The sequence below is a fragment of the Salvelinus fontinalis genome, chromosome 15 (genome assembly GCF_029448725.1).
Source record: "Salvelinus fontinalis isolate EN_2023a chromosome 15, ASM2944872v1, whole genome shotgun sequence".
Taxonomy (NCBI): domain Eukaryota; kingdom Metazoa; phylum Chordata; class Actinopteri; order Salmoniformes; family Salmonidae; genus Salvelinus; species Salvelinus fontinalis.
Genome location: NC_074679.1, coordinates 1,799,279 through 1,825,011, shown reverse-complemented (window position 1 = coordinate 1,825,011; position 25,733 = coordinate 1,799,279). Strand labels below are relative to the sequence as shown.

At 44.6% G+C, this 25,733-nt stretch overlaps 1 protein-coding gene across 2 annotated transcripts in view; it reads left to right on the top strand.

Annotated features, from left to right (window-relative positions):
* Positions 1-25,733, top strand: part of LOC129811258 (fibroblast growth factor receptor 3-like) — a 366,746-nt gene that overhangs the window by 148,870 nt on the left and 192,143 nt on the right. For both annotated transcript variants that reach the window (XM_055862424.1, XM_055862422.1), the window contains exon 4: positions 18,116-18,169. In XM_055862424.1, the coding sequence (XP_055718399.1) occupies positions 18,116-18,169 (54 nt within the window). The remainder of the gene's footprint in view (positions 1-18,115; positions 18,170-25,733) is intronic.

Here is a 25,733-nt window from a genome sequence, read left to right as displayed (position 1 = left end):
TTAAGCTAACTGACCATGTATAGATTGTTGTGAGCCCCTTCTCCCGCCACTGTGAAAACACCACATCATCCAATGCAGGGTGGAAAGCATGATTCAGGCTAATCGGGGTGTCAGTGTATACAGTGGGAATGTTAAGAAAATACCTCGTCTGTTTCCAGATCCTAAGAGTATGATAAATGACTGGATTAGAGTCAGAAGTGGCTTTTTCCACATATGCTGGACTATTAACAAGTGCAGGGAGTGAGGAACGTTGACAGGAGGTCTGCTCTATCAAAAGCCATGAAAGGATAATCATTCTGTCGCATCCCAGGGAGTGAGGAGGAGTGAGGAGGGAGGGAGTGAGGAGGAGTGAGGAGGGAGGGAGTGAGGAGGAGTGAGGAGGGAGTGAGGAGGCAGGGAGTGAGGAGGAGTGAGGAGGAGTGAGGAGGCAGGGAGTGAGGAGGCAGGGAGTGAGGAGGCAGGGAGTGAGGAGGAGTGAGGAGGCAGGGAGTGAGGAGGCAGGGAGTGAGGAGGCAGGGAGTGAGGAGGAGTGAGGAGGAGTGAGGAGGAGTGAGGAGGCAGGGAGTGAGGAGGAGTGAGGAGGCAGGGAGTGAGGAGGAGTGAGGAGGAGTGAGGAGGCAGGGAGTGAGGAGGAGTGAGGAGGGAGGGAGGGAGGAGTGAGGAGGAGTGAGGAGGAGGGAGGGAGTGAGGAGGAGTGAGGAGGAGGGGGGGAGTGAGGAGGAGTGAGGAGGAGTGAGGAGGCAGGGAGTGAGGAGGAGTGAGGAGGAGTGACGAGGCAGGGAGTGAGGAGGAGTGAGGAGGCAGGGAGTGAGGAGGAGTGAGGAGGAGTGACGAGGCAGGGAGTGAGGAGGAGTGAGGAGGCAGGGAGTGAGGAGGAGTGAGGAGGGAGTGAGGAACGTTGACAGGAGGTCTGCTCTATCAAAAGTCATGAAAGGATAATCCTTCTGTCTCATCCCAGGTAAACTTTCCCTCCAGAAAGACACACTGTTCAGATTAGCAGCCCAATAATACAGTTTGAAGTGAGGAAGGCCAAAGCCCCCCTCTATCCTGTACTTGCATAAATGCTTCTTTGAAATTCTAGCCTGTTATCCCATAAAAATTGAATTACTATTGAATCCAGTTTCTTAATATAATATAATATAATTTCATGAAATCACAAGTCCAGTACAGCAAATGAAAGATAAACATCTTGTGAATCCAGCCAACGTGTCCGATTTGTAAAATGTTTTACAGCGAAAACACAACATATATTTATGTTAGTTCTCGGGCTTCCTTGCCAGCCGTGTTCCCTCGTAACGCTGCCGCTCTGCTTTCGTCGCTGCCTTCGCCTTTCTCAATGCTTCCATCTGTTCCCATGGAAGGCGATCCCTTCCGGCCAGGATCTCCTCCAATGTCCATTCCTCCTTTTTACCATGCTGCCTGGTCCGTTTACGATGCGATGTTCTGTCACGGCCGTGAAAAGAAGAGGACCAAGGTGCAGCGTGGTGCCTTAAACAAAGTCAACTTCCCACCAAGACAGGTGGGAAAAAGGGCAGCCTAAGTATGGTTCTCAATCAGAGACAATGATAGACAGCTGTCCCTGATTGAGAACCCTACCCGGCCAAAACATAGAACTACAAAACATAGAACATAGAATAACCACCCCAACTCACACCCTGACCAAACCAAACTAGAAACATAAAAGGATCTCTAAGGTCAGGGCGTCAGGTTAAGTAAGGGGGGAATAGAAGTTTTATGCTTGGATAAAAACAAAAGAACATCGTCTGCATAGAGGGACAGTTTGTGCTACATGTCTTTTATTTTAACCTAAAGCTATATCGGCACATGCACGAATGAGAGTAGCAAGGGGTTCCATGGCTATAGCTGTTACGTTCCCCAGTTTCTGTGTTGTAGCTTTTGTATTTGAGTGTGTGTGTTTCAGGAGATAGCTTTAACTTTTTATGAACAGATTTTAATACGATATCATGTTGCTACAATGCTGTCAGTTCCATTTTAAATGCAACAATGTTTCACTTCCTGGTTATTCCCATCAACTGTAAGGTATTTTCAAAGAGATGGCTAACAGCAGGAAGTGCTCTGCAATAAAAAACACAGTTCACCAAATGATGATCCCCCATATATATTTTCTGTAAATATTTAAGTAAAATATATATCTATTTTAAATATATGTTCCGTTATTATTTTCCCCTTACCCTACCACCCTTCCCATAACTGGAGTAAACTAATGGACGACAACACTTCTGCTTCCAGCTTATACTGTACATACTATTTTACAATAGTTATCTTTTTCTTTGTTTTTAGTCCTATCAGCTAATCTCAGCCCCTCCCATCTATCTCTGAAGAGGAATGCATTTCAATTAACAGGTGTTGCCTTCCTAAAAGTTAATTTCTGTAATTTCTTTTCATCTTAATGCGTTTGAGCCAATCAGTTGTGTTGTGACAAGGTAGGGGTGGTATACAGAAGATAGCCCTATTTGGTAAAAGACCAAATCCATATTATGGCAAGAACAGCTCAAATAAGCAAAGAGAAACGACAGTCCATCATTACTTGAAGACATGAAGGTCAGTCAATCTGGAAAATGTCAAGAACTTTGAACGTTTCTTCAAGTGCAGTCGGAAAAATCATCAAGGGCATGTTTTACAATTTTATTTAACCTTTATTTAACTAGGCAAGTCAGTTAAGAACAAATTCTTATTTACAATGGCGGCCTAGGAACAAAACCCGGACGACACTGGGGCAATTGTGCGCCGCCCTATGGGACTCCCAATCAAGGCCAGTTGTGATGCAGCCTGGATTCAAACCAGCCTCTTGCGCTGAGATGCCACTCGGGAGCCCAATGATGAAACTGGCTCTCACCAATAATAAGAAGAGACGTGCTTGGGCCAAGAAACACGAGCAATGGACATTAGATTGGTGGAAATCTGTCCTTTGGTCTGATGAGTCCAAATTTGAGATTTTTGGGTCCAACCGCCGTGTGTTTGTAAGATGCAGAGTAGGTGAATGGATGATCTCCGCATGTGTGGACCAACCGTGAAGCATGGAGGAGGAGGTGTGATGGTGTGGGGGTGCTTTGCTGGTGACACTGACTGTGATTTATTTAGAATTCAAGGGACACTTAACCAGCATGGCTTCCACAGCATTCTGCAGCGATACGCCATCCCATCTGGTTTGGGCTTAGTGGGACCATGATTTGTTTTTCAACAAGACTATGACCCAACACACCTCCAGGATGTTTAAGGGCTATTTGACCAAGAAGGAGAGTGATGGAGTGCTGCATCAGATGACCTGGCCTACGCGATCACCCGACCTCAACCCAATTGAGATGGTTTGGGATGAGTTGGACCGCAGAGTGAAGTAAAAGCAGCCAACAAGTGCTCAGCATATGTGGGAACTCCTTCAAGACTGTTGGAAAAGCATTCCAGCTGAAGCTGGTTGAGAGAAGGCCAAGAGTGTGCAAAGCTGTCATCAAGGTAAAGGGTGACTATTTTGAAGAATATCAAATATATATTTTGATTTGTTTCACACTTTTCTGCTTACAACATGATTCCATGTGTGTTATTTCATAGTTTTGATGTCTTCACTATTATTCTACAATGTAGAAAATTGTACAAATAAAGAAAAACCCTTGAGTGAATAGAGTGTGTCCAAACCTTTGACTGATAACATGTATTGGTTACAATCATTTTGTATAATCATTTAAATGGAGAAGTTTTACGTTTTGAATCGAGCTGTGTTTTGTGTTCATAAACATTTACATTTACATTTACATTTAAGTCATTTAGCAGACGCTCTTATCCAGAGCGACTTACAAGTACATACATTCATACTTTTTTAAAACCATGTGGAATCGGTACAACAGAAATCTCTTTCCCAACTATTTTCCAATTTTACAGTTTTATCTTCATCTCTTCATTCAATGACTCAGTCATGGACACTCTTACTGACAGTTGTGGCTGCTTCGTGTGATGTATTGTTGTCTCTACCTTCTTGCCCTTTGTGCTGTTGTCTGTGCCTATAATGTTTGTACCCTGGGCTGCTGCCATGTTGTGTTGCTACCATGTTGTGTTGCTACCATGCTGTGTTGTCATGTGTTGCTACCATGTTGTGTTGCTACCATGTTGTTGTCATGTTGTGTTGCTACCATGCTGTGTTGTCATGTGCTGCTACCATGCTATGTTGTTGTCTTAGGTCTCTCTTTATGTAGTGTTGTGGTGTCTCTCTTGTCATGATGTGTTTTGTCCTATATTTATATTTTTATTTGTTATTTTTAATCCCAGCCCCCATCCTCGCAGGAGGCCTTTTATCTTTTGGTAGGCCGTTATTGTAAATAAGAATGTTTTCTAATGTCTAAAGAATCCAAATGTGGTTCTGAAATATGAACAGAAATACTCTTATTATGGTGGTGATTACAATCATGGTCTTGAATGTGACTCAGATTTTTCTGGTCTCGGTCTTGACTCAGTCTTGGACCCCTTGTCCCCCGCTCGGTCTCGGTCTTGTCTAGGTCTCGATTTGCTCCAGTCTCGGTCTTGACTCAGTCTTGGACCCCTTGTCCCCTGCTCGGTCTCGGTCTTTATTCAGTTTTGGACCCCTTGTCCCCCGCCCGGTCTCGGTCTTGATTCAGTCTTGGACCCCTTGTCCCCTGCTCGGTCTCGGTCTTGTCTAGGTCTCGATTTGCTCCAGTCTCAGTCTTGACTCAGTCTTGGACCCCTTGTCCCCCGCCCGGTCTCGGTCTTGATTCAGTCTTGGACCCCTTGTCCCCCGCCCGGTCTCGGTCTTGACTCGGTCTCGAACCCTTTGTCCCCCTCCCGGTATCGGTATTGACTCAGTCTCAATTTGCCCCAGTCTTGGTCTTGAATCGGTCTCGCTTTAGGTGGTCTCGAACACAACACTGTCTCTCGCCACCTCTCCTGTCCTTGTCTTTCTCCACCTCTCCTCTCTTTCTGCACCTCTCCTGTCCTTCTCTTTCTCCACCTCTCCTGTCCTTGTCTTTCTCCACCTCTCCTCTCTGTCTGCACCTCTCCTGTTCTTCTCTTTCTCCACCTCTCCTCTCCTTCTCTTTCTCCATCTCTCCTCTCCTTCTCTTTCTCCACCTCTCCTGTCCTTGTCTTTCTCCACCTCTCCTCTCCTTCTCTTTCTCCATCTCTCCTCTCCTTCTCTTTCTCCATCTCTCCTCTCCTTCTCTTTCTCCACCTCTCCTGTCCTTCTCTTTCTACATCTCTCCTGTCCTTCTCTTTCTCCACCTCTCCTGTCCTTCTCTTTCTCCACCTCTCCTGTCCTTCTCTTTCTCCACCTCTCCTGTCCTTCTCTTTCCTCATCTCTCCTGTCCTTCTCTTTCTCCACCTCTCCTGTCCTTCTCTTTCCTCACCTCTCCTGTCCTTCTCTTTCTCCATCGCTCCTCTCCTTATCTCAATTTCAATTTATGTTTGTTCCAATGGTAAATGACGAGACAGAGACATTCATGCGAGTAACCAGCCTTGTTCTGTACATCATGACACTCCCGGGTATCTCAAGCACCCCGGTATAAATACATGAGTTGCAGTAATAAACATTTACCAACAGATGGCATCACTGTGCCATCTTAAACCCATAACATCTTCCCTTTAATAAAATAGGACAGGAGGTGTCAATTCATTAACAAAACAAACCTAGTAATAGTTTCCAACATGAACAGTTTAGTTTTTTTTTTTTTTTTTTTTCTCAGATAACAACTTAACACATTTTGATAGTCTCTTTACTTTTTTTTTTTCTTTTAATCTCTTTCTGTCAACCCTGATGGGAAACCTACAGATTAAGTCTTTTTGGTGGCTGAGACAAACGCCCGTAGCGTGAAAAGACAGGGGGCTTGTCTGCGAGGCCTGCGGGTTCCCGCACAGGCGTGTCACCTGACTGTCTAAGAGGAGTATTGATGGGCGAGGGAGCAGCCGACCTGTGATCACCTGGCTCTTCGCCCAGTGCCTCAGGCCCCATGTGACTTGACCTGTGATCACCTGGCTCTTCGCCCAGTCAGGTAGTGGTGGAAGCGTTGGCATGCAAACACAATGCTGAGGCACTCCTTCTCTATCTGGGCATAGTTCTGCTCTGTTAGGGTGAGTGCCCTAGAGGCGAATGCCACAGGCTGGCTCTCCTGCATGAGGCAACAGCCAAGTCCATACTGGCTTGAGTCACTCTGAATCGTGACAGGTTTTGACACATTGTAGTAACGCAGTACAGGTGTCTGGGTGACCAGTTTTTTTTTTTTTCCTCCTCATCAGGGTTTGTTTCAATAGAGTGCACCTTACCCTCCTTTCTCTTGCTTTTCGTGCAGATCCTTGCAAAGTGATTAGCTGTACCACAGGATTTGCATATTTTTCCATAGGCTGGGCAGTGTTCTTTTCCTCGTCCATGAGAAATGCCACAATATCGGCATGTATTGGGGTTGTCTACTGCAGAGTTGGCTGTAGTATTAGCATTAGCTGTGGCAAAGGGGAATTTCTTTACTGGCTGCCTGAATGTAGCATTGACATTGTCCATATGTTGCCTTTCTAGCTCCATGGACCTTATCCGTATATCAGTAAGCTCTGCTGCACGGCATGTCTCCACTGCCAAGACCAGCGTCAGGTCACGTTCTCTCAGCAAACGTCTGCGGGTGCCCTCATCAGTTATGCCAAGCACAATCTTATCTCTGATCAGTTCATCTCTTAAAGCACCATAGTCACATGTAGCTGCCTTTTCCCTTAGCCTAGTGACAAAGCTGTCAATGGACTCCCCGTTCTCCTGTTTGCAACAACCAAAAACATAACGCTCGTAGATGACGTTCTTTGCTGGCTTAAAGTAATGTTCAAGAGCATCAAGAATAGTTATAGCGTTACCTTGCTGAGCTGCTGTTAGGTTCAGGTTGTGTTTGTATACGTGTCGGCATTCAGTTCCAATTATAGTCCTCAAAGTGGCAGCCACTACCTCTTCGTCCTTTTCCAGAAGTCCCGTTGCTAGCGCATAGTCTTCCCATTCACCTCTAAACGTATCCCAGTTCGTGCTCCAATCCCCGCTGAGCTTCATAACGGCGGGAGGGGGAATGTTCGCTGCCATGTCTAACCGGTGCTAACAACACTGAAGCTAACTAGCAAACTCACTCTAGCTAAAGCCAATTCCGGCGAAATTTTACTCAAATAAACAATTGTTTGGTAAACCAGAACAGGTTACTCTAATTTGCGGAAAGCATGGTTAGTGATCCCACTTCTGACACCATGTTTGTTCCAATGGTAAATGACGAGACAGAGACATTCATGCGAGTAACCAGCCTTGTTCTGTACATCATGACACTCCCGGGTATCTCAAGCACCCCGGTATAAATACATGAGTTGCAGTAATAAACATTTACCAACAGATGGCATCACTGTGCCATCTTAAACCCATAACAGTTAGGGGCTTTATTGGCATGGGAAACATACGTTAACATTGCCAAAGCAAGTGAAGTAGATAATTAACAAAAGTTAAATACATCTCTCCTCTCCTTCTCTCCTCTCCATCTCTCCTCTCCATCTCTCTCCTCTCCTCTCCTTCTCTCCTTTCATTATATCTCTTCCTTTGTCCTCTCCATGTCTCCTATACTTCCTCTCTCTCTTTCAACTCAATTATCCATACATCTCCGTTTTCGATAGATAATTCTTTGTGTTGTTGTTTGTTTAGTGTTTCCAATTTCCCCAGAAGTGGTTAGATTCTATGGATTCTTCAGTTACATTGAGATAATTTCTGACGAGCTGTTCCTTCTTTTTCCGTAGTGTATTTCTGTATTGTTTTAGTGATTCACCATAGTGAAGGAGTAGACTCAGGTTTTCTGAGTCTGTATGTTTTTGGCTGGACAGGTTTCTCAATTTCTTTCTTATGTTTTTACATTCTTCATCAAACCATTTGTCATTGTTATTAATTTTCTTTAGATGTAATATTGAAGCTGAGAGGTCAAATATAGTGTTTAGGTTTTCTACTGCCAAGTTTACACCTTCACTCTCTCTCTGTTTATTTCTGTATCTCTCCATGAGACGAGGGTAATGATTTCATCAGCCAGTTCTGTTTAGTGACCACCCAGACAGTAAGCTATGTGACTCACTGTTTGGAGCAGCAAGCAGCACTGAATCTCAGCCTGGTGCTTCTCAACAGATGACAGAGAGCTTATTAGTAGGTGTTATAACCAGTCAGTGCTACTGATTTCTGCCAGTGGTGTTAGTCCAGAAACACCTCCAAAGTTGTAACATGAAAACAAAGTCACTGTGAAGAAGGTCAGTTATTGAGTTATTGTTGCTGCTGGTCCGTTTCTAGTTTAACAGTCAGACACACACACACACCTACACACACACCTACACACACACACACACCTACACACACATACACACACACACACACACACACACACACACACACACACACACACACACACACACACACACACACACCTACACACACCTACACACACACACACACCTACACACACACACACACACACACACACACACCTACACACACACACACACACACACACACCTACACACACCTACACACACACACACACACACACACACACACACACACACACACACACACACACACACACACACACACACATACACACACCTACACACACATACACACACATACATACACATACATACACACCTACACACACATACACACCTACACACACTACACACAACTACACACACCTACACACACCTACACATACACACACACACACACACACACACACACACACACACACACACACACACACACACACACACACACACACACACACACACACACACACACACACCTACACACACACCTACACACACACCTACACACCTACACACACCTACACACACACACACACACACACACACACCTACACACACCTACACACACACACACACCTACACACACACACACACCTACACACACACACACACACACACACACCTACACACACACACACACACACACACACCTACACACACCTACACACACACACACACACACACACACACACACACACACACACACACACACACACACACACACACACATACACACACATAGTAGCACATGCTCATCAAGGCAGTGACACTTCCAGCTCCAACTGTCACAGCCAAGTTCCACTCTAATAAAGGTCTTCCATCTTCGGTCACTGGACAGATTCTGTTCCTGGACTCTGATTGGTCTGTTACTCCACACAGCTTCCATAATATTGGTCCATTTCTCCCCAACACGACTCTGATTGGTCTGTTACTCCACACAGCTCCATAATATTGGTCCATTTCTCCCCAACACGGCTCTGATTGGTCTGTTACTCCACACAGCTCCATAATAATGGTCCATTTCTCCCCAACACGGCTCTGATTGGTCTGTTACTCCACACAGCTCCATAATATTGGTCCATTTCTCCCCAACACGGCTCTGATTGGTCTGTTACTCCACACAGCTCCATAATATTGGTCCATTTCTCCCCAACACGGCTCTGATTGGTCCATTACTCCACACAGCTCCATAATATTGGTCCATTTCTCCCCAACACGGCTCTGATTGGTCCATTACTCCACACAGCTCCATAATATTGGTCCATTTCTCCCCAACACGGCTCTGATTGGTCCATTTCTCCCCAACACAGCTCTGATTGGTCCATTACTCCACAACTTGGCTCTGTACATACCTTCAGTGAGTTAGCAGCAATATCCTGCCCCCCCCCCCCCCCCCCCCCCCCCCCCCCCCCCCCCCCACTCAATCTGTAAACACACAGTCTATTGTGCTGTTCTGCTAATATTTGAGGAAGGTGTCAGATATTTAGGAGTGGTATCAGATTTAGTCCCTGGTCTGTGTCTAGCCAGTCAGAGCAGCCAGTCAGAGTAAGGTGCGTGGTAAATGTAGCTCTGTAATGTGTAGTCAGAGTAAGGGTCATGTTAACAGTAGAATGACACCACAGGATGGTTGTTTGTGTGAAATGTATGTTTAGAAAATGTTTGATTGGTGAAAAATGGAGACAAATGTGTTTTATGGTAGAGAGAGAGGGAGGAGAGGTAGAGAGAGGGAGGAGAGGTAGAGAGAGAGGGAGGAGAGGTAGAGAGAGAGGGGGGAGAGGTAGAGAGAGAGAGAGGAGAGGTATAGAGAGGGAGGAGAGGTAGAGAGTGAGAGGGGAGAGATAGAGAGAGAGGGAGGAGAGGTAAAGGGAGAGGTAGAGAGAGAAGGAGGAGAGGTAGAGAGAGAGGGAGGAGAGGTAGAGAGAGAGAGAGGAGAGGTAGGGAGAGAGGGAGGAGAGGTAGAGAGTGAGAGGGGACAGATAGAGAGAGAGGGGGGAGAGGTAGAGAGAGAGGGGGAGAGGTAGAGTGAGAGGGAGAAGAGGTAGAGTGAGAGGGAGGAGAGGTAGAGAGAGAGGGAGGAGAGGTAGAGAGAGAGGGAGGAGAGGTAGAGAGAGAGGGAGGAGAGGTAGAGAGAGAGGGAGGAGAGGTAGAGTGAGAGGGAGGAGAGGTAGAGAGAGAGGGAGGAGAGTTTGCGAGGGAGGAGAGGTAGAGAGAGAGGGAGGAGAGGTAGAGAGAGAGGGAGGAGAGGTAGAGTGAGAGGGAAAAGAGGTAGAGAGAGAGGGAGGAGAGGTAGAGAGAGAGGGAGGAGAGGTAGAGAGAGAGGGAGGAGAGGTAGAGAGTGAGAGGGGAGAGATAGAGAGAGAGGGGGGAGAGGTAGAGAGAGAGAGGGGGAGAGGTAGAGTGAGAGGGAGAAGAGGTAGAGTGAGAGGGAGGAGAGGTAGAGAGAGAGGGAGGAGAGGTAGAGTGAGAGGGAGGAGAGGTAGAGTGAGAGGGAGGAGAGGTAGAGAGAGAGGGAGAAGAGGTAGAGTGAGAGGGAGGAGAGGTAGAGAGAGAGGGAGGAGAGGTAGAGTGAGAGGGAGAAGAGGTAGAGACAGAGAGGAGAGATAGAGTGAGAGGGAGGAGAGGTAGAGTGAGAGGGAAAAGAGGTAGAGAGAGAGGGAGGAGAGGTAGAGAGAGAGGGAGGAGAGGTAGAGAGAGAGGGAGGAGAGGTAGAGAGTGAGAGGGGAGAGATAGAGAGAGAGGGGGGAGAGGTAGAGAGAGAGAGGGGGAGAGGTAGAGTGAGAGGGAGAAGAGGTAGAGTGAGAGGGAGGAGAGGTAGAGAGAGAGGGAGGAGAGGTAGAGTGAGAGGGACGAGAGGTAGAGAGAGAGGGAGGAGAGGTAGAGAGAGAGGGAGGAGAGGTAGAGTGAGAGGGAGGAGAGGTAGAGAGAGAGGGAGGAGAGTTTGCGAGGGAGGAGAGGTAGAGAGAGAGGGAGGAGAGGTAGAGAGAGAGAGAGGAGAGGTAGAGAGAGAGGGAGGAGAGGTAGAGAGTGAGAGGGGAGAGATAGAGAGAGAGGGGGGAGAGGTAGAGAGAGAGAGGGGGAGAGGTAGAGTGAGAGGGAGAAGAGGTAGAGTGAGAGGGAGGAGAGGTAGAGAGAGAGGGAGGAGAGGTAGAGTGAGAGGGAGGAGAGGTAGAGAGAGAGGGAGGAGAGGTAGAGAGAGAGGGAGGAGAGGTAGAGAGAGAAGGAGGAGAGGTAGAGAGAGAAGGAGGAGAGGTAGAGAGAGAGGGAGGAGAGGTAGAGAGAGAGGGAGGAGAGGTAGAGAGAGAGGGAGGAGAGGTAGAGAGAGAGGGAGGAGAGGTAGAGAGAGAGGGAGGAGAGGTAGAGTGAGAGGGAGGAGAGGTAGAGAGAGAGGGAGGAGAGTTTGCGAGGGAGGAGAGGTAGAGAGAGAGGGGGGAGAGGTAGAGAGAGGGAGGAGAGGTAGAGACAGAGAGGAGAGATAGAGTGAGAGGGAGGAGAGGTAGAGAGTGAGAGGGGAGAGGTAGAGAGAGAGGGGGGAGAGGTAGAGAGAGAGGGGGGAGAGGTAGAGAGAGAGGGAGGAGAGGTAGAGAGAGAGGGAGGAGAGGTAGAGTGAGAGGGAAGAGAGGTAGAGAGAGAGGGAGGAGAGGTAGAGTGAGAGGGAGGAGAGGTAGAGTGTGAGAGGGGAGAGATAGAGAGAGAGGGGGGGAGAGAGGTAGAGAGAGAGAGAGAGGGGTAGAGAGAGAGGGAGGAGAGGTAGAGAGAGAGGGAGGAGAGGTAGAGAGTGAGGGGTGAGAGGTAGAGAGAGAGGGGGGAGAGGTAGAGAGAGAGGGAGAAGAGGGAGAGAGTGAGAGAGGAGCGATAGAGTGAGAGGGAGGAGAGGTAGAGAGAGAGGGAGGAGAGGTAGAGAGAGGGAGGGAGGAGAGGTTGAGAGAGAGGGAGGAGAGGTAGAGAGAGAGGGAGGAGAGGTAGAGAGAGAGGGAGGAGAGGTAGAGGGAGAGGTAGAGAGAGAGGGAGGAGAGGGAGGAGAGGTAGAGTGAGAGGGAGGAGAGGTAGAGAGTGAGAGGAGAGAGGTAGAGAGAGAGGGGGGAGAGGTAGAGAGAAAGGGGGGAGAGGTAGAGAGAGAGGGAGGAGAGGTAGAGTGAGAGGGATGAGAGGTAGAGAGAGAGGGAGGAGAGGTAGAGTGAGAGGGAGGAGAGGTAGAGAGAGAGGGAGGAGAGGTAGAGACAGAGAGGAGAGATAGAGTGAGAGGGAGGAGAGGTAGAGAGAGAGGGAGGAGAGGTAGAGAGAGAGGGAGGAGAGGTAGAGAGAGAGGGAGGAGAGTTTGCGAGGGAGGAGAGGTAGAGAGAGAGGGAGGAGAGGTAGAGAGAGGGAGGAGAGGTAGAGACAGAGAGGAGAGATAGAGAGAGAGGGAGGAGAGGTAGAGTGAGAGGGAGGAGAGGTAGAGAGAGAGTGAGGAGAGGTAGAGTGTGAGAGGGTAGAGATAGAGAGAGAGGGGGGAGAGGTAGAGAGAGAGGGAGGAGAGGTAGAGAGAGAGGGAGGAGAGTTTGCGAGGGAGGAGAGGTAGAGAGAGAGGGAGGAGAGGTAGAGTGAGAGGGAGGAGAGGTAGAGTGAGAGGGAGGAGAGGTAGAGTGAGAGGGAGGAGAGGTAGAGTGAGAGGGAGGAGAGGTAGAGAGAGAGGGAGGAGAGTTTGCGAGGGAGGAGAGGTAGAGAGAGAGGGAGGAGAGGTAGAGTGAGAGGGAGGAGAGGTAGAGTGAGAGGGAGGAGAGGTAGAGTGAGAGGGAGGAGAGGTAGAGTGAGAGGGAGGAGAGGTAGAGTGAGAGGGAGTTGAGGTAGAGAGAGAGAGAGGAGAGGTAGAGAGAGAGAGGGTGAGGAGAGGTAGAGAGAGAGGGAGGAGAGGTAGAGAGAGAGGGAGGAGAGGTAGAGAGAGAGAGAGGAGAGGGAGGAGAGGTAGAGTGAGAGGGAGGAGAGGTAGAGTGAGAGGGAGGAGAGGTAGAGTGAGAGGGAGGAGAGGTAGAGTGAGAGGGAGGAGAGGTAGAGTGAGAGGGAGGAGAGGTAGAGAGATAGGGAGGAGAGGTAGAGAGAGAGGGAGGAGAGGTAGAGAGAGAGAGAGGAGAGGTAGAGAGAGAGAGGGTGAGGAGAGGTAGAGAGAGAGGGAGGAGAGGTAGAGAGAGAGAGAGGAGAGGTAGATTGAGAGGGAGGAGAGGTAGAGAGAGAGGGAGGAGAGGTAGAGAAAGAGGGAGGAGAGGTAGAGAGAGAGAATGAGGAGAGGTAGAGTGAGAGAGAGGGAGGAGAGGTAGAGAATGAGAGGGAGGAGAGGTAGAGAGAGAGAGGAGAGAGAGAGAGAGAGAGAGGAGAGGTAGAGTGAGGGAGGAGAGGTAGACCCAAACAAATCATGAGAAAACAAAAAGATAATTACTTGACACATTGGAAAGAATTAACAAAAAAAGAGAATAAACTAGAATGATATTTTGGCAGAATACCTGACCACTGTGACTGACCCAAATTGAAGGAAAGCTTTGACTATGTACAGACTCAGTGAGCATAGCCTTGCTATTGAGAAAGGCCGCCGTAGGCAGACATGGCTCTCAAGAGAAGACAGGCTATGTGCACACTGCCCACAAAATGAGGTGGAAACTGAGCTGCACTTCCTAACCTCCTGCCCAATGTATGACCATATTTGAGACACATATTTCCCTCAGATTAGAGACACACAAAGAATTAGAAAACAAATGCATTTTTGAGAAACTCCCATATCTACTGGGTGAAATACTACAGTGTCCATCACAGCAGCAAGATTTGAGACCTGTTTCCACAAGAAAAGGGCAACCAGTGAAGAACAATCACAATTGTAAATACAACCCATATTTATTTTCCCTTTTGTACTTTAACTATTTGCATGTCATTACAACACTGTTAATTTGTGTTTCTTTCACTTTTGTTTATTATCTAGTTCACTTGCTTTGGCAAAGTAAACATATGTTTCCCATGACAATAAAGCCACTTAAATTGAACTGAATTTAATTGGGAGGGAGACAGAGAGAGAGGAGGGTTAGAGAAGAGTGGGAGGAGATGTAGAGAGAGAGAGAGAGAGATAGAGACTGGGAGACAGAGAGAGAGAGAGAGAGAGGAGGGTTAGAGAAGAGAGGGAGGAGATGTAGAGAGAGAGAGAGAGATAGAGACTGGGAGACAGAGAGAGAGAGAGAGAGAGGAGGGTTAGAGAAGAGAGGGAGGAGATGTAGAGAGAGAGAGAGAGATAGAGACTGGGAGACAGAGAGAGAGAGAGAGAGAGAGAGGAGGGTTAGAGAAGAGAGGGAGGAGATGTAGATAGAGAGAGAGAGAGAGAGACTGGGAGACAGAGAGAGAGTGAGAGAGGGGAGGGTTAGAGAAGAGAGGGAGGAGATGTAGATAGAGAGAGAGAGGGAGGAAAGTTAGAGAGAGAATGTAATGTTTTGTAAAGCAATACGTTGTAATGTGTTGTGTTGTAGCGAGGACCAGCCGACGAGAGCGTACAGGTCGCAGTGGTGGGTGGTATATGGGGCTTTGGTGACAAAACAGATGGCAATGTGATAGACTACATCCAGTTTGTTGAGTAGAGTGTTGGAGGCTATTTTATAGATGACATCGCCGAAGGCAAGGATCGGTAGGATGGTCAGTTTTACGATGGTAAGTTTTGCGGCGTGAGTGAAGGAGGATTTGTTGCGATTCTAGATTTGATTTTGGATTAGAGATTTTTAATATGAGTCTGGAAGGAGAGTTTACAGTCTAACCAGACACCTAGGTATTTGTAGTTATTCTAAGTCAGAACCTTCCAGAGTAGTGATACTGGACGGGCGGGCAGGTGCGGGCAGCGATCGGTTGAAGAGCATGCATTTGGTTTTACTTGCGTTTAAGAGCAGTTGGAGGCCACGGAAGGAGAGTTGTATGGCGTTGAAGCTCAACTGGAGGTTAGTTAGAACAGTGTCCATAGAGGTGGATCAGGGAATCACCCGCAGCAAGAGAATCACCAGCAGCAAGAGCGACATCATTGATGTATACAGAGAAAAGAGTCGGCCCGAGAATTGAACCCTGTGGCACCCCCATAGAGACTGCCAGAGGTCAGGATAACAGGCCCTCCGATTTGACACACTGAACTCTGTCTGAGAAGTAGTTGGTGAACCAGGCGAGGCAATCATTAGAGAAACCAAGGCTATTGAGTCTGCCGATAAGAATACAGTGATTGACAGAGTCGAAAGTCTTGGTCAGGTCGATGAAGACGGCTGCACAGTACTGTCTCTTATCGATGGCGGTTATGATATCGTTTAGGACCTTGAGCGTGGCTGAGGTGCATCCATGACAAGCTCGGAAACCGGATTGCATAGCGGAGAAGGTACGGTGTGATTCGAAATGGTCAGTGATCTGTTTATTAACTTGGCTTTCGAAGACTTTAGAGAGGCAGGGCAGGATGGATATCGGTCTATAACAATTTGGGTCTATAGTGTCTCCCCCTTTGAAGAGGGGGATGACCGCGGCAGCTTTCCAATCTATAGGGATCTTGGACGATACGAAAGAGAGGTTGAACAGACTGGTAATAGGGGTTGCGACAATGGCGGCGGATCATTTTAGAAATAGAGGCACCAGATTGTCTAGCCCAGCTGATTTGTACGGGTTCAGGTTTTGCAGCTCTTTCAGAACATCTGCGATCTGGATTTGGGTGAAGGAGAAGCTGGGGAGGCTCGGACAAGTAGCTGCAGGGGGGACGGAGCTGTTGGCCAGGCCTGGGGTATCCACGAGGAAAGCATGGCCAGCCGTAGCGAAATGCTTATTGAAATTCTCGATTATCACGGATTTAATGTGTTGTAATGTAATTTAATGTAATGTAATTTAATGTAATGTAATGTAATGTGTTGTAATGTGTTGTAATGTAATGTGTTGTAATGTAATGTGTTGTAATGTAATGTGTTGTAATGTAATGTGTTGTAATGTAATGTGTTGTAATGTAATCTGCTGTAATGTAATGTGTTGTAATGTAATGTGTTGTAATGTAATGTGTTGTAATGTAATGTGTTGTAATGTAATGTGTTGTAATGTAATCTGCTGTAATGTAATCTGCTGTAATGTAATGTGTTGTAATGTAATGTGTTGTAATGTAATGTGTTGTAATGTAATGTGTTGTAATGTAATCTGCTGTAATGTAATGTGTTGTAATGTAATGTGTTGTAATGTAATGTGTTGTAATGTAATGTGTTGTAATGTAATGTGTTGTAATGTAATGTGTTGTAATGTAATGTGTTGTAATGTAATGTGTTGTAATGTAATGTGTTGTAATGTAATGTGTTGTAATGTAATGTGTTGTAATGTAATGTGTTGTAATGTAATGTGTTGTAATGTAATGTGTTGTAATGTAATGTGTTGTAATGTAATGTGTTGTAATGTAATGTGTTGTAATGTGTTGTAATGTAATGTGTTGTAATGTAATGTGTTGTAATGTAATGTAATGTGTTGTAATGTAATGTAATGTGTTGTAATGTAATGTGTTGTAATGTGTTGTAATGTAATGTGTTGTAATGTAATGTGTTGTAATGTAATGTGTTGTAATGTAATGTGTTGTAATGTAATGTGTTGTAATGTAATGTGTTGTAATGTAATGTGTTGTAATGTAATGTGTTGTAATGTAATGTAATGTGTTGTAATGTAATGTGTTGTAATGTAATGTGTTGTAATGTAATGTGTTGTAATGTAATGTGTTGTAATGTAATGTGTTGTAATGTAATGTGTTGTAATGTAATGTGTTGTAATGTAATGTGTTGTAATGTAATGTGTTGTAATGTAATGTGTTGTAATGTAATGTGTTGTAATGTAATGTGTTGTAATGTAATGTGTTGTAATGTAATGTGTTGTAATGTAATGTGTTGTAATGTAATGTAATGTGTTGTAATGTAATGTGTTGTAATGTAATGTGTTGTAATGTAATGTGTTGTAATGTAATGTGTTGTAATGTAATGTGTTGTAATGTGTTGTAATGTAATGTGTTGTAATGTAATGTGTTGTAATGTAATCTGCTGTAATGTAATGTGTTGTAATGTAATGTGTTGTAATGTAATGTGTTGTAATGTAATCTGCTGTAATGTAATATGGTGTAATTGTAAGGGCTGTCGTTCTCCTCATCCTCGGATGAGGAGAGGAGAGAAGGATCAGTAGACCAAAACGCAGCATTTGGGAAATAAGCCATCTTTTATTTGACACGATGGCAACACGAAAACAAACACTTTCAAAATACAAAACAAGAAAACAACGTAGACGAAAAAACCTGAACATGAACTTACATAACTAACACGTAAAACTCACGGACAGGAAACAGACTACATCGAAACGAAACGAACAACCGAACAGTCCCGTATGGTGCAAGACATAACACAGATACGGAAGACAATCACCCACAAACAAACAGTGAGAACACCCTACCTAAATATGACTCTTAATTAGAGGAAAACGCAAACCACCTGCCTCTAATTAAGAGCCATACCAGGCAACCCAAAACCAACATAGAAACAGAAAACATAGACTGCCCACCCAAAACACACGCCCTGACCATAAACACATACAAAAACAACAGAAAACAGGTCAGGACCGTTACAGTAATGTAATTTATTGTAATGTGTTGTAATGTAATGTAATGTGTTGTAATGTAATTTGCTGTAATGTGTTGTAATGTGTTGTCATTTAATGTGTCGTAATGTATTTGAATGTGTTGTAATGTAATGTTATGTGTTGTAATGTAATGTAATTTCTTTGTGTGTTTCCGTGCCGACAGATTCCCTGTCTTCTGGAGATGATGAAGACTATGATGAAGACTTGGACAATACAGGTAATGTAAATACAGGGTCCATCATTCATTAAATTCTTCATTACTCTGATGTCATTACATGTTGAATTGAAAACATGGTAACAGCTAGGAACCTGGTGAAAAGTTTAGGCAGAATACAACACAGCACTGCTGTTTTGAGCTGTTGTGGCATTGAAGTCTATCAGTTTGGTCCACCTATCCAACTCTCCTCCTCTCTCTCTGTTGTTCCATTGAAGTCTATCAGTTTGGTCCACCTATCCAACTCTCCTCCTCTCTCTCTGTTGTTCCATTGAAGTCTATCAGTTTGGTCCACCTATCCAACTCTCCTCCTCTCTCTCTGTTGTTCCATTGAAGTCTATCAGTTTGGTCCACCTATCCAACTCTCCTCCTCTCTCTCTGTTGTTCCATTGAAGTCTATCAGTTTGGTCCACCTATCCAACTCTCCTCCTCTCTCTCTGTTGTTCCATTGAAGTCTATCAGTTTGGTCCACCTATCCAACTCTCCTCCTCTCTCTCTGTTGTGGCATTGAAGTCTATCAGTTTGGTCCACCTATCCATCTCTCCTCCTCTCTCTCTATTGTGGCATTGAAGTCTATCAGTTTGGTCCACCTATCCATCTCTCCTCCTCTCTCTCTATTGTGGCATTGAAGTCTATCAGTTTGGTCCACCTATCCAACTCTCCTCCTCTCTCTCTGTTGTGGCATTGAAGTCTATCAGTTTGGTCCACCTATCCATCTCTCCTCCTCTCTCTCTATTGTTCCATTGAAGTCTATCAGTTTGGTCCACCTATCCAACTCAGTTCAATTCAATTCAAGGGGCTTTATTGGCATGGGAAACATATGTTAACATTGGCATAGCAAGTGAAGTAGATAATATACAAAAGTGAAATAAACAATAAAAATGAACAGTAAACATTACACTGACAGAAGTTCCAAAAGAATAAAGACATTACAAATGTCATATTATGTATATATAGAGTGTTGTAACGATGTGCAAATAGTTAAAGTACAAAAGGGAAAATAAATAAGTATAAATATGGGTTTTATTTACAATGGTGTTAGTTCTTCACTGGTTGACCTTTTTTTGTGGCAACAGGTCACAAATATTGCTGCAGTGATGGAACACTGTGGTATTTCACCCAGTAGATATGGGAGTTTATCAAAATTGTGTTTGTTTGTACTAAGACGGCGCCGGAGAAGAAGTCAGACGTTTTACGTGCCTCCAACTGATTGTGTTTTTTTGTTCGTATATTTGCGATGTTTGCAACCTATTTTTTTACTTATTTTGTACATAATGTTTTCGGTCTTTTATGACTGAAAATATCTTCTGGACATCAGGACTGCAATTACTCACCACAGACTGGCAGAATCATGTTTTTCCTTTAACGAGTCTGACGAGCCCGACGCAAAAGATATACTGCGTTCTCAGGAACAGGCCCAGATCCCCGTGATTTGCGTGAAGAGGAGGTGGAGAAAAAAGGGCCGGAGGGCAGGCTGCCTTCTGAGAATTTGTAGGCGATTAAATCTCGAATAAATCTCCACTTCCTTCCATTCTGCTAGCAAATGTGCAATCTGTGGACAATAAAATAGATGACCTACGCGGAAGATTAACCTGTCTAGGATGAGGGTGCCGCTAGCGGCACTCCCCCCCCACCCCCACTGAAAAACCAGTGCCGCGAAATTCAAAAAAAATATTTTTTTTAAATATTTAACTTTCACACATTAAAGTCCAATACAGCTAATGAAAGACACAGATCTTGTGAATCCAGCCAACATGTCCGATTTTTAAAATGTTTTACAGGGAAGACACAATATGTAAAGATGTACATCTATTACCTAAAAACACATTAGCATAATCCACCATCTTTTATTTGTCCACCAACACCAGTAGCTATCACCAATTCGGCTAAACTAAGATATTTATAGCCCCTAACCAAGAAAAAAACTCATCAGATGACAGTCTGATAACATATTTATGGTATGGGATAGGTTTTGTTAGAAAAAAGTGCATATTTCAGGTAGATGGCATAGGTTACAATTGCACCCACCGTCACAAATGGACTAGAATAACTACATAGAGCAACGTGTACCTACTTACTAATCATCAAACATTTCGTAAAAATACACAGCATACACGAATCGAAAGACACAGATCCTGTGAATACAGACAATATTTCAGATTTTTTAAGTGTCTTACAGCGAAAACACAATAAATCGTTATATTAGCATAGCACATAGCACATAGCAGCCCAGCATTGATTCTAGCCAAAGTGAGCGATAAAAGTCAACATCGCCAAAATATATAAATTTTTTCACTAACCTTCTCAGAATTCTTCAGATGACACTCCTGTAACATCATATTACACAATCCATATAGAGTTTGATCGAAAATGTTTATATTTAGCCACCAAAATCATGGTTAGACAATGTGAAATGTAGCCCAGCTGGTGAGAAAATGTCCGTGCGCCACTTAGACAGTGATCTACTCTTATACATAAATACTCATAAACGTGACTAAAAAATATAGGGTGGACAGGGATTGATAGACAATTTAATTCTTAATACAATCGCGGAATTACATTTTTTAAATTATCCTTACTTTTCAATACAGTTTGCGCCAAGCGAAGCTACGTCAAAAAACATGGCGTCCTAAGCCACTAACATTTTTCGACAGAAACACGATTTATCATAATAAAAATGTCCTACTTTGAGCTGTTCTTCCATCAGTATCTTGGGCAAAGGATCCTTTCTTGGGTCCAATCGTCTTTTGGTGGAAAGCTGTCCTCTTGCCATGTGGAAATGCCAACTGCGTTCGGGATGAACTGGAAGCGTGCCCAGCAATTCACAGCGTTTCAGAAATAAATGTCCCAAAATCGCACTAAACGGATATAAATTGCTCTTAAACGCTTTAAATTAACTACCTTATGATGTTTTTAACTCCCATAACGAGTAGAAACATGACCCGAGTAATATTACTCCCTCCACTAATGCTTGGAACAGGTGCGGGTCGGTGTCCTCTAGGCGCATGACGCAGCTCCAAAAGAGTGACTAGCCTCAGGCTTTTTTAATTTGTAGTGCCTGTGAACGCGCAATCGACCCCATTCAAATCGTCATTACGTAAAGGCATCCAGGGGAAGACGTAAGCAGTGTCCGTATACTCATAGCAATAACAGTGCCCTTTTAACTGACTCCAGATCAGGGGCCAAAATTTCTGAAATCTGACTCCATGTCAGGGAAATTGCTGTAGAATGGGCTCTGTTCCACTTAGAGACAAAATGTCAACTCCTATAGAAACTATAGACTGTTTTCTATCCAATAATAATAATAATATGCATATTGTACGATCAAGGATTTTGTGGGAAGCCGTTTCAAAAATTACACGATTAGCATAAATAGTCACAACAGCGCCCCCATCCTCAACAGGTTAAACTACCAACGGGATATTCAAAACTGTAATATCTTATGCTTCACAGAGACGTGGCTGAACGATGACACTATCATCGTACAGCTGGCTGGTTATACGCTGCACCGGCAGGATAGAACAAAGGCGTCAGTGGCTTAACCTCTCTGCGCTACGGATCCCTTTAGCGGGATCATTTTCCTAAACAACCGCTAGAATTGCAGGGCGCCAAATTAAAAAATATTACAAAAAATATTTATAATCATGCAATCACAAGTGAAATATACCAGAACACAGCTTAGCTTGTTGTTAATCCACCTATCGTATCAGATTTTGAAAATATGTTTTACAGAGAAAGAAATCCAAGCTTTTGTGAGTGTATCAATCAATGCTACAACAGCTAGCACCAAATTAGCTTGGTCACGAAAGTCAGAAAAGCAATAAAATGAATCGCTTACTTTTGATAATCTTCGGATGTTTGCACTCACGAGACTCCCAGTTACACAATAAATCTTATTTTTGTTCGATAAATATTACTGTTATAACAAAAAAACGCCATTTGGGTTGCGCGTTATGTTCAGAAAACCAAAGCCTCGTTCCGTTCAACGAAAATTACAAAAAGTATCTGTAATGGTCGTAGAAACATGTAAAATGTTTTTTATAATCAATCCTCAGGTTGTTTTTAACAAACATAATTGATAATATTTCAACCGGACCGTAACCTATTCAATAAGAGAGAAAAGGAAAGTGGAGAGCTCCCCTCTCGCGCGCAGGAACTATTCAGACCACCTGACTACTTTTGAAAAATCTCGTTCATTTTTCAAAATAAAAGCCTGAAACTATGTCTAAAGCCTGGTCACAGCCTGAGGAAGCCATTGGAAAAAGGAATCTGGTTGATACCCCTTTAAATGGAAGAAAGACGGGCCAGGAAACACAGATTAAAAAATATATATATATAACTTCCGGGTTAGATTTTCTCAGGTTTTCGCCTGCAGAATCAGTTTTGTTATACTCACAGACAATATTTTGACAGTTTTGGAAACTTTGGAGTGTTTTCTATCCTAATCTGTAAATTATATGCATATTCTAAGATCTGGACCTGAGAAATAGTCAGTTTACCTTGGGAACGTTATTTCAAATTTTAAAAAATCTGACCCCTAGCGTCAAGAAGTTAACCAGAGACAATATTTTGACACCAACCAGAAGCCATGGATTACAGGTAACATCCGCACTGAGCTAAAGGCTCTCCTAATAGCAAGGAACTTTAATGCAGGTGTCACGTTCCTGACCGATTTTCTGTTATTTTGTATGTGTTTGACGGTCAGGGCGTGAGTTTGGGTGGGTAGTCTATGTTATGTGTTTCTATGTTTGTATAAGGGTGACCTGATATGGCTCTCAATTAGAGGCAGGTGGTTTTCATTTCCTCTGATTGAGAGCCATATTAAGGTAGGTGTTTTCATACTGTTTGTTTGTGGGTGGTTGTCTCCTGTGTCAGTGTTTGTCGCGCCACACGGGACTGTCTCGGTTTATGTAGTCTGTTCCTGTTCGTGAGTTCTTTGTGTATTTATGTAAGTTCCATGTCCAGGTCTGTCTACTCCGTTTTGTTATTTTGTTAATTATTCAAGTGTATTTCGTTTCGTGTTTTTTTCGTCTTGTTTAAATAAATCATGTCATATAACAACGCTGCGTTTTGGTCGAATCCCTGCTCCTCCTCTTCGGACGAAGAGGAGGAAGAAAGCCTTTACAGCAGGGAAACTTAAATCTGTTTTGCCAAATTTCTATTTCTATCAGCATGTTAAATGTGCAACCACAGGAGGAAAAAACTCTGGACCCCCTTTACCCCACAGACAGAGACGCAAAGCTCTCCCTCACCCTCCATTTGGCAAATCTGACCATAATTCTATCCTCATGATTCCTGCTTACAAGCAAAAATTAAAGCAGGAATCACCAGTGACTAGATCAATAAAAAGTGGTCAGATGAAGCAGATGCTAAACTACTGGACTGTTTTGCTATCACAGACTGGAACATGTTCTGGGATTTCTCTGATGGCATTGAGGAGTACACCACATCAGTCACTGTCTTCATCAATAAGTGCATCGATGACGTCGTCCCCACAGTGACCGTACGTACATACACCAACCAGAAGCCATGGATTACAGGCAACATCCGCACTGAGCTAAAGGCTAGAGCTGCCGCTTTCAAGGAACGGGACTCTAACCCAGAAGATTATAAGAAATCCCGCTATGCCTTCTGACGAACCATCAAACAGGCAAAGCGTCAATACAGGACTAAGATCGAATCGTACTTCACCGACTCTGACGCTCGTCGGATGTGGCAGGGCTTGCAAACCATTACAGACTACAAAGGGAAGCACAGCCACGAGCTGCTCAGTGACACGAACCTACTCAGACGAGCTAAACTACTTCTATGCTCGCTTCGAGGCAAATAACACTGTAACAAGTACGAGAGCACCAGCTGTTCTGGAAGACTGTGTGATCACGCTCTGCACAGCCGATGTGAGAAAGACCTTTAAACAGGTCAACATTTACAAGGCCGCAGGGCCAAACGGATTACCAGGATGTGTACTGCGATCATGCGCTGACCAACTGGCAAGTGTCTTCTATCAAGGCACAAGGTGAGACCCAGATACAGACACAGGAGGCAGATGGTTGGAGTTTAAGACGTTTAATAATTCCAAAGGGAGTAGGCAAGAGAATGGTCCTGGACAGGCAAAAAGGTCAAAACAAGTTCAGAGTCCAGGAGGTACAGAGTGGCAGACAGGCTCGTGGTCAAAGCAGGCAGAATGGTCAGGCAGGCAAAAAGGTCAAAACCAGATCAGAATCCAGGAGGTACAGAGTGGCAGACAGGTCAAGGCAGGCAGAATGGTCAGGCAGGCGGGTACAGAGTCCAGAAACAGGCAAGGGTCAAAACCGTGACGACTAGAAAAAGGAGAATAGCAAAAGGAGTACGGGAAAAATATGCTGGTTGACTTGACTAATACAAGATGAACTGGCACAGAAAGACAGAAAACACAGGGATAAATACACTGGTACAGAGACAGGAAACACAGGGATAAATACACTGGTACAGAGAGACAGGAAACACAGGGATAAATACACTGGTACAGAGAGACAGGAAACACAGGGATAAATACACTGGCACAGAGAGACAGGAAACACAGGGATAAATACACTGGCACAGAGAGACAGGAAACACAGGGATAAATACACTGGTACAGAGAGACAGGAAACACAGGGATAAATACACTGGGGAAAATTAGCGACACCTGGAGGAGGTGAAGACAATCACAGGAACAGGTGAAACAGATCAGGGCATTTTAGTGACTTCACTGACATTTTCAACCTCTCCCTGTCCGAGTCTGTAACATGTTTTAAGCAGACCACCATAGTGCCTGTGCCCAAGAACATTAAGGTAACCTGCCTAAACGACTACCAACCCGTAGCACTCACGTCTGTAGAAAGGCAGGGTAGGATAGATATAGGTCTGTAACAGTTTGGGTCTAGAGTGTCACACTCTTTGAAGAGGGAGATGACCACGGCAGCTTTCCAATCTTTAGGACTGTGGGGACTGTGGGGACTGCTTTAGTTTTGTTTTTCCTTGTATTTGTTACATGTCTTAATCCTCTCAGAATGCATACCTAGTTTTTGAGGAGAAGTGTTGTACTGAGATCTAACACTGGTAGTTAATACCATGATAAATACCTATTAGTATTACTATTCTCACGGAGTTCATCTGATGTGAGTCTACCTCATGACAACATGACTCAGATTAACTTGGATTAGAGGAGGAACGTTAAACCCTTTCTCCTCTTAATGTCCCACAATCCTCTTGGGACATCCTCCTTCATAAGTCGGATACAGGATACGACACAGCATGTGACCTCACAGCTTAACAGGAGAGAGGAAGAGAGGTAAAGAGGGAGGGAGGGAGAGCAAGAGAGAGATTTTGAAATGAAAGACGAAGAGAATCCCAGACTGAGAGAAAGAGGGTTAGTGAAAGACAAATTGCTGGATGAGAAAAGAGAGTTTTAGATCAGAAAAGAGGAGCGTGAGGGATGAGAAAAGAGAGAGTGATAGATCAGAAAAGAGGAGAGTGAGGGATAAGAAAAGAGGAGAGTGAGGGATCAGAAAATAGGAGAGTGAGGGATAGGAAAAGAGGAGTGTGA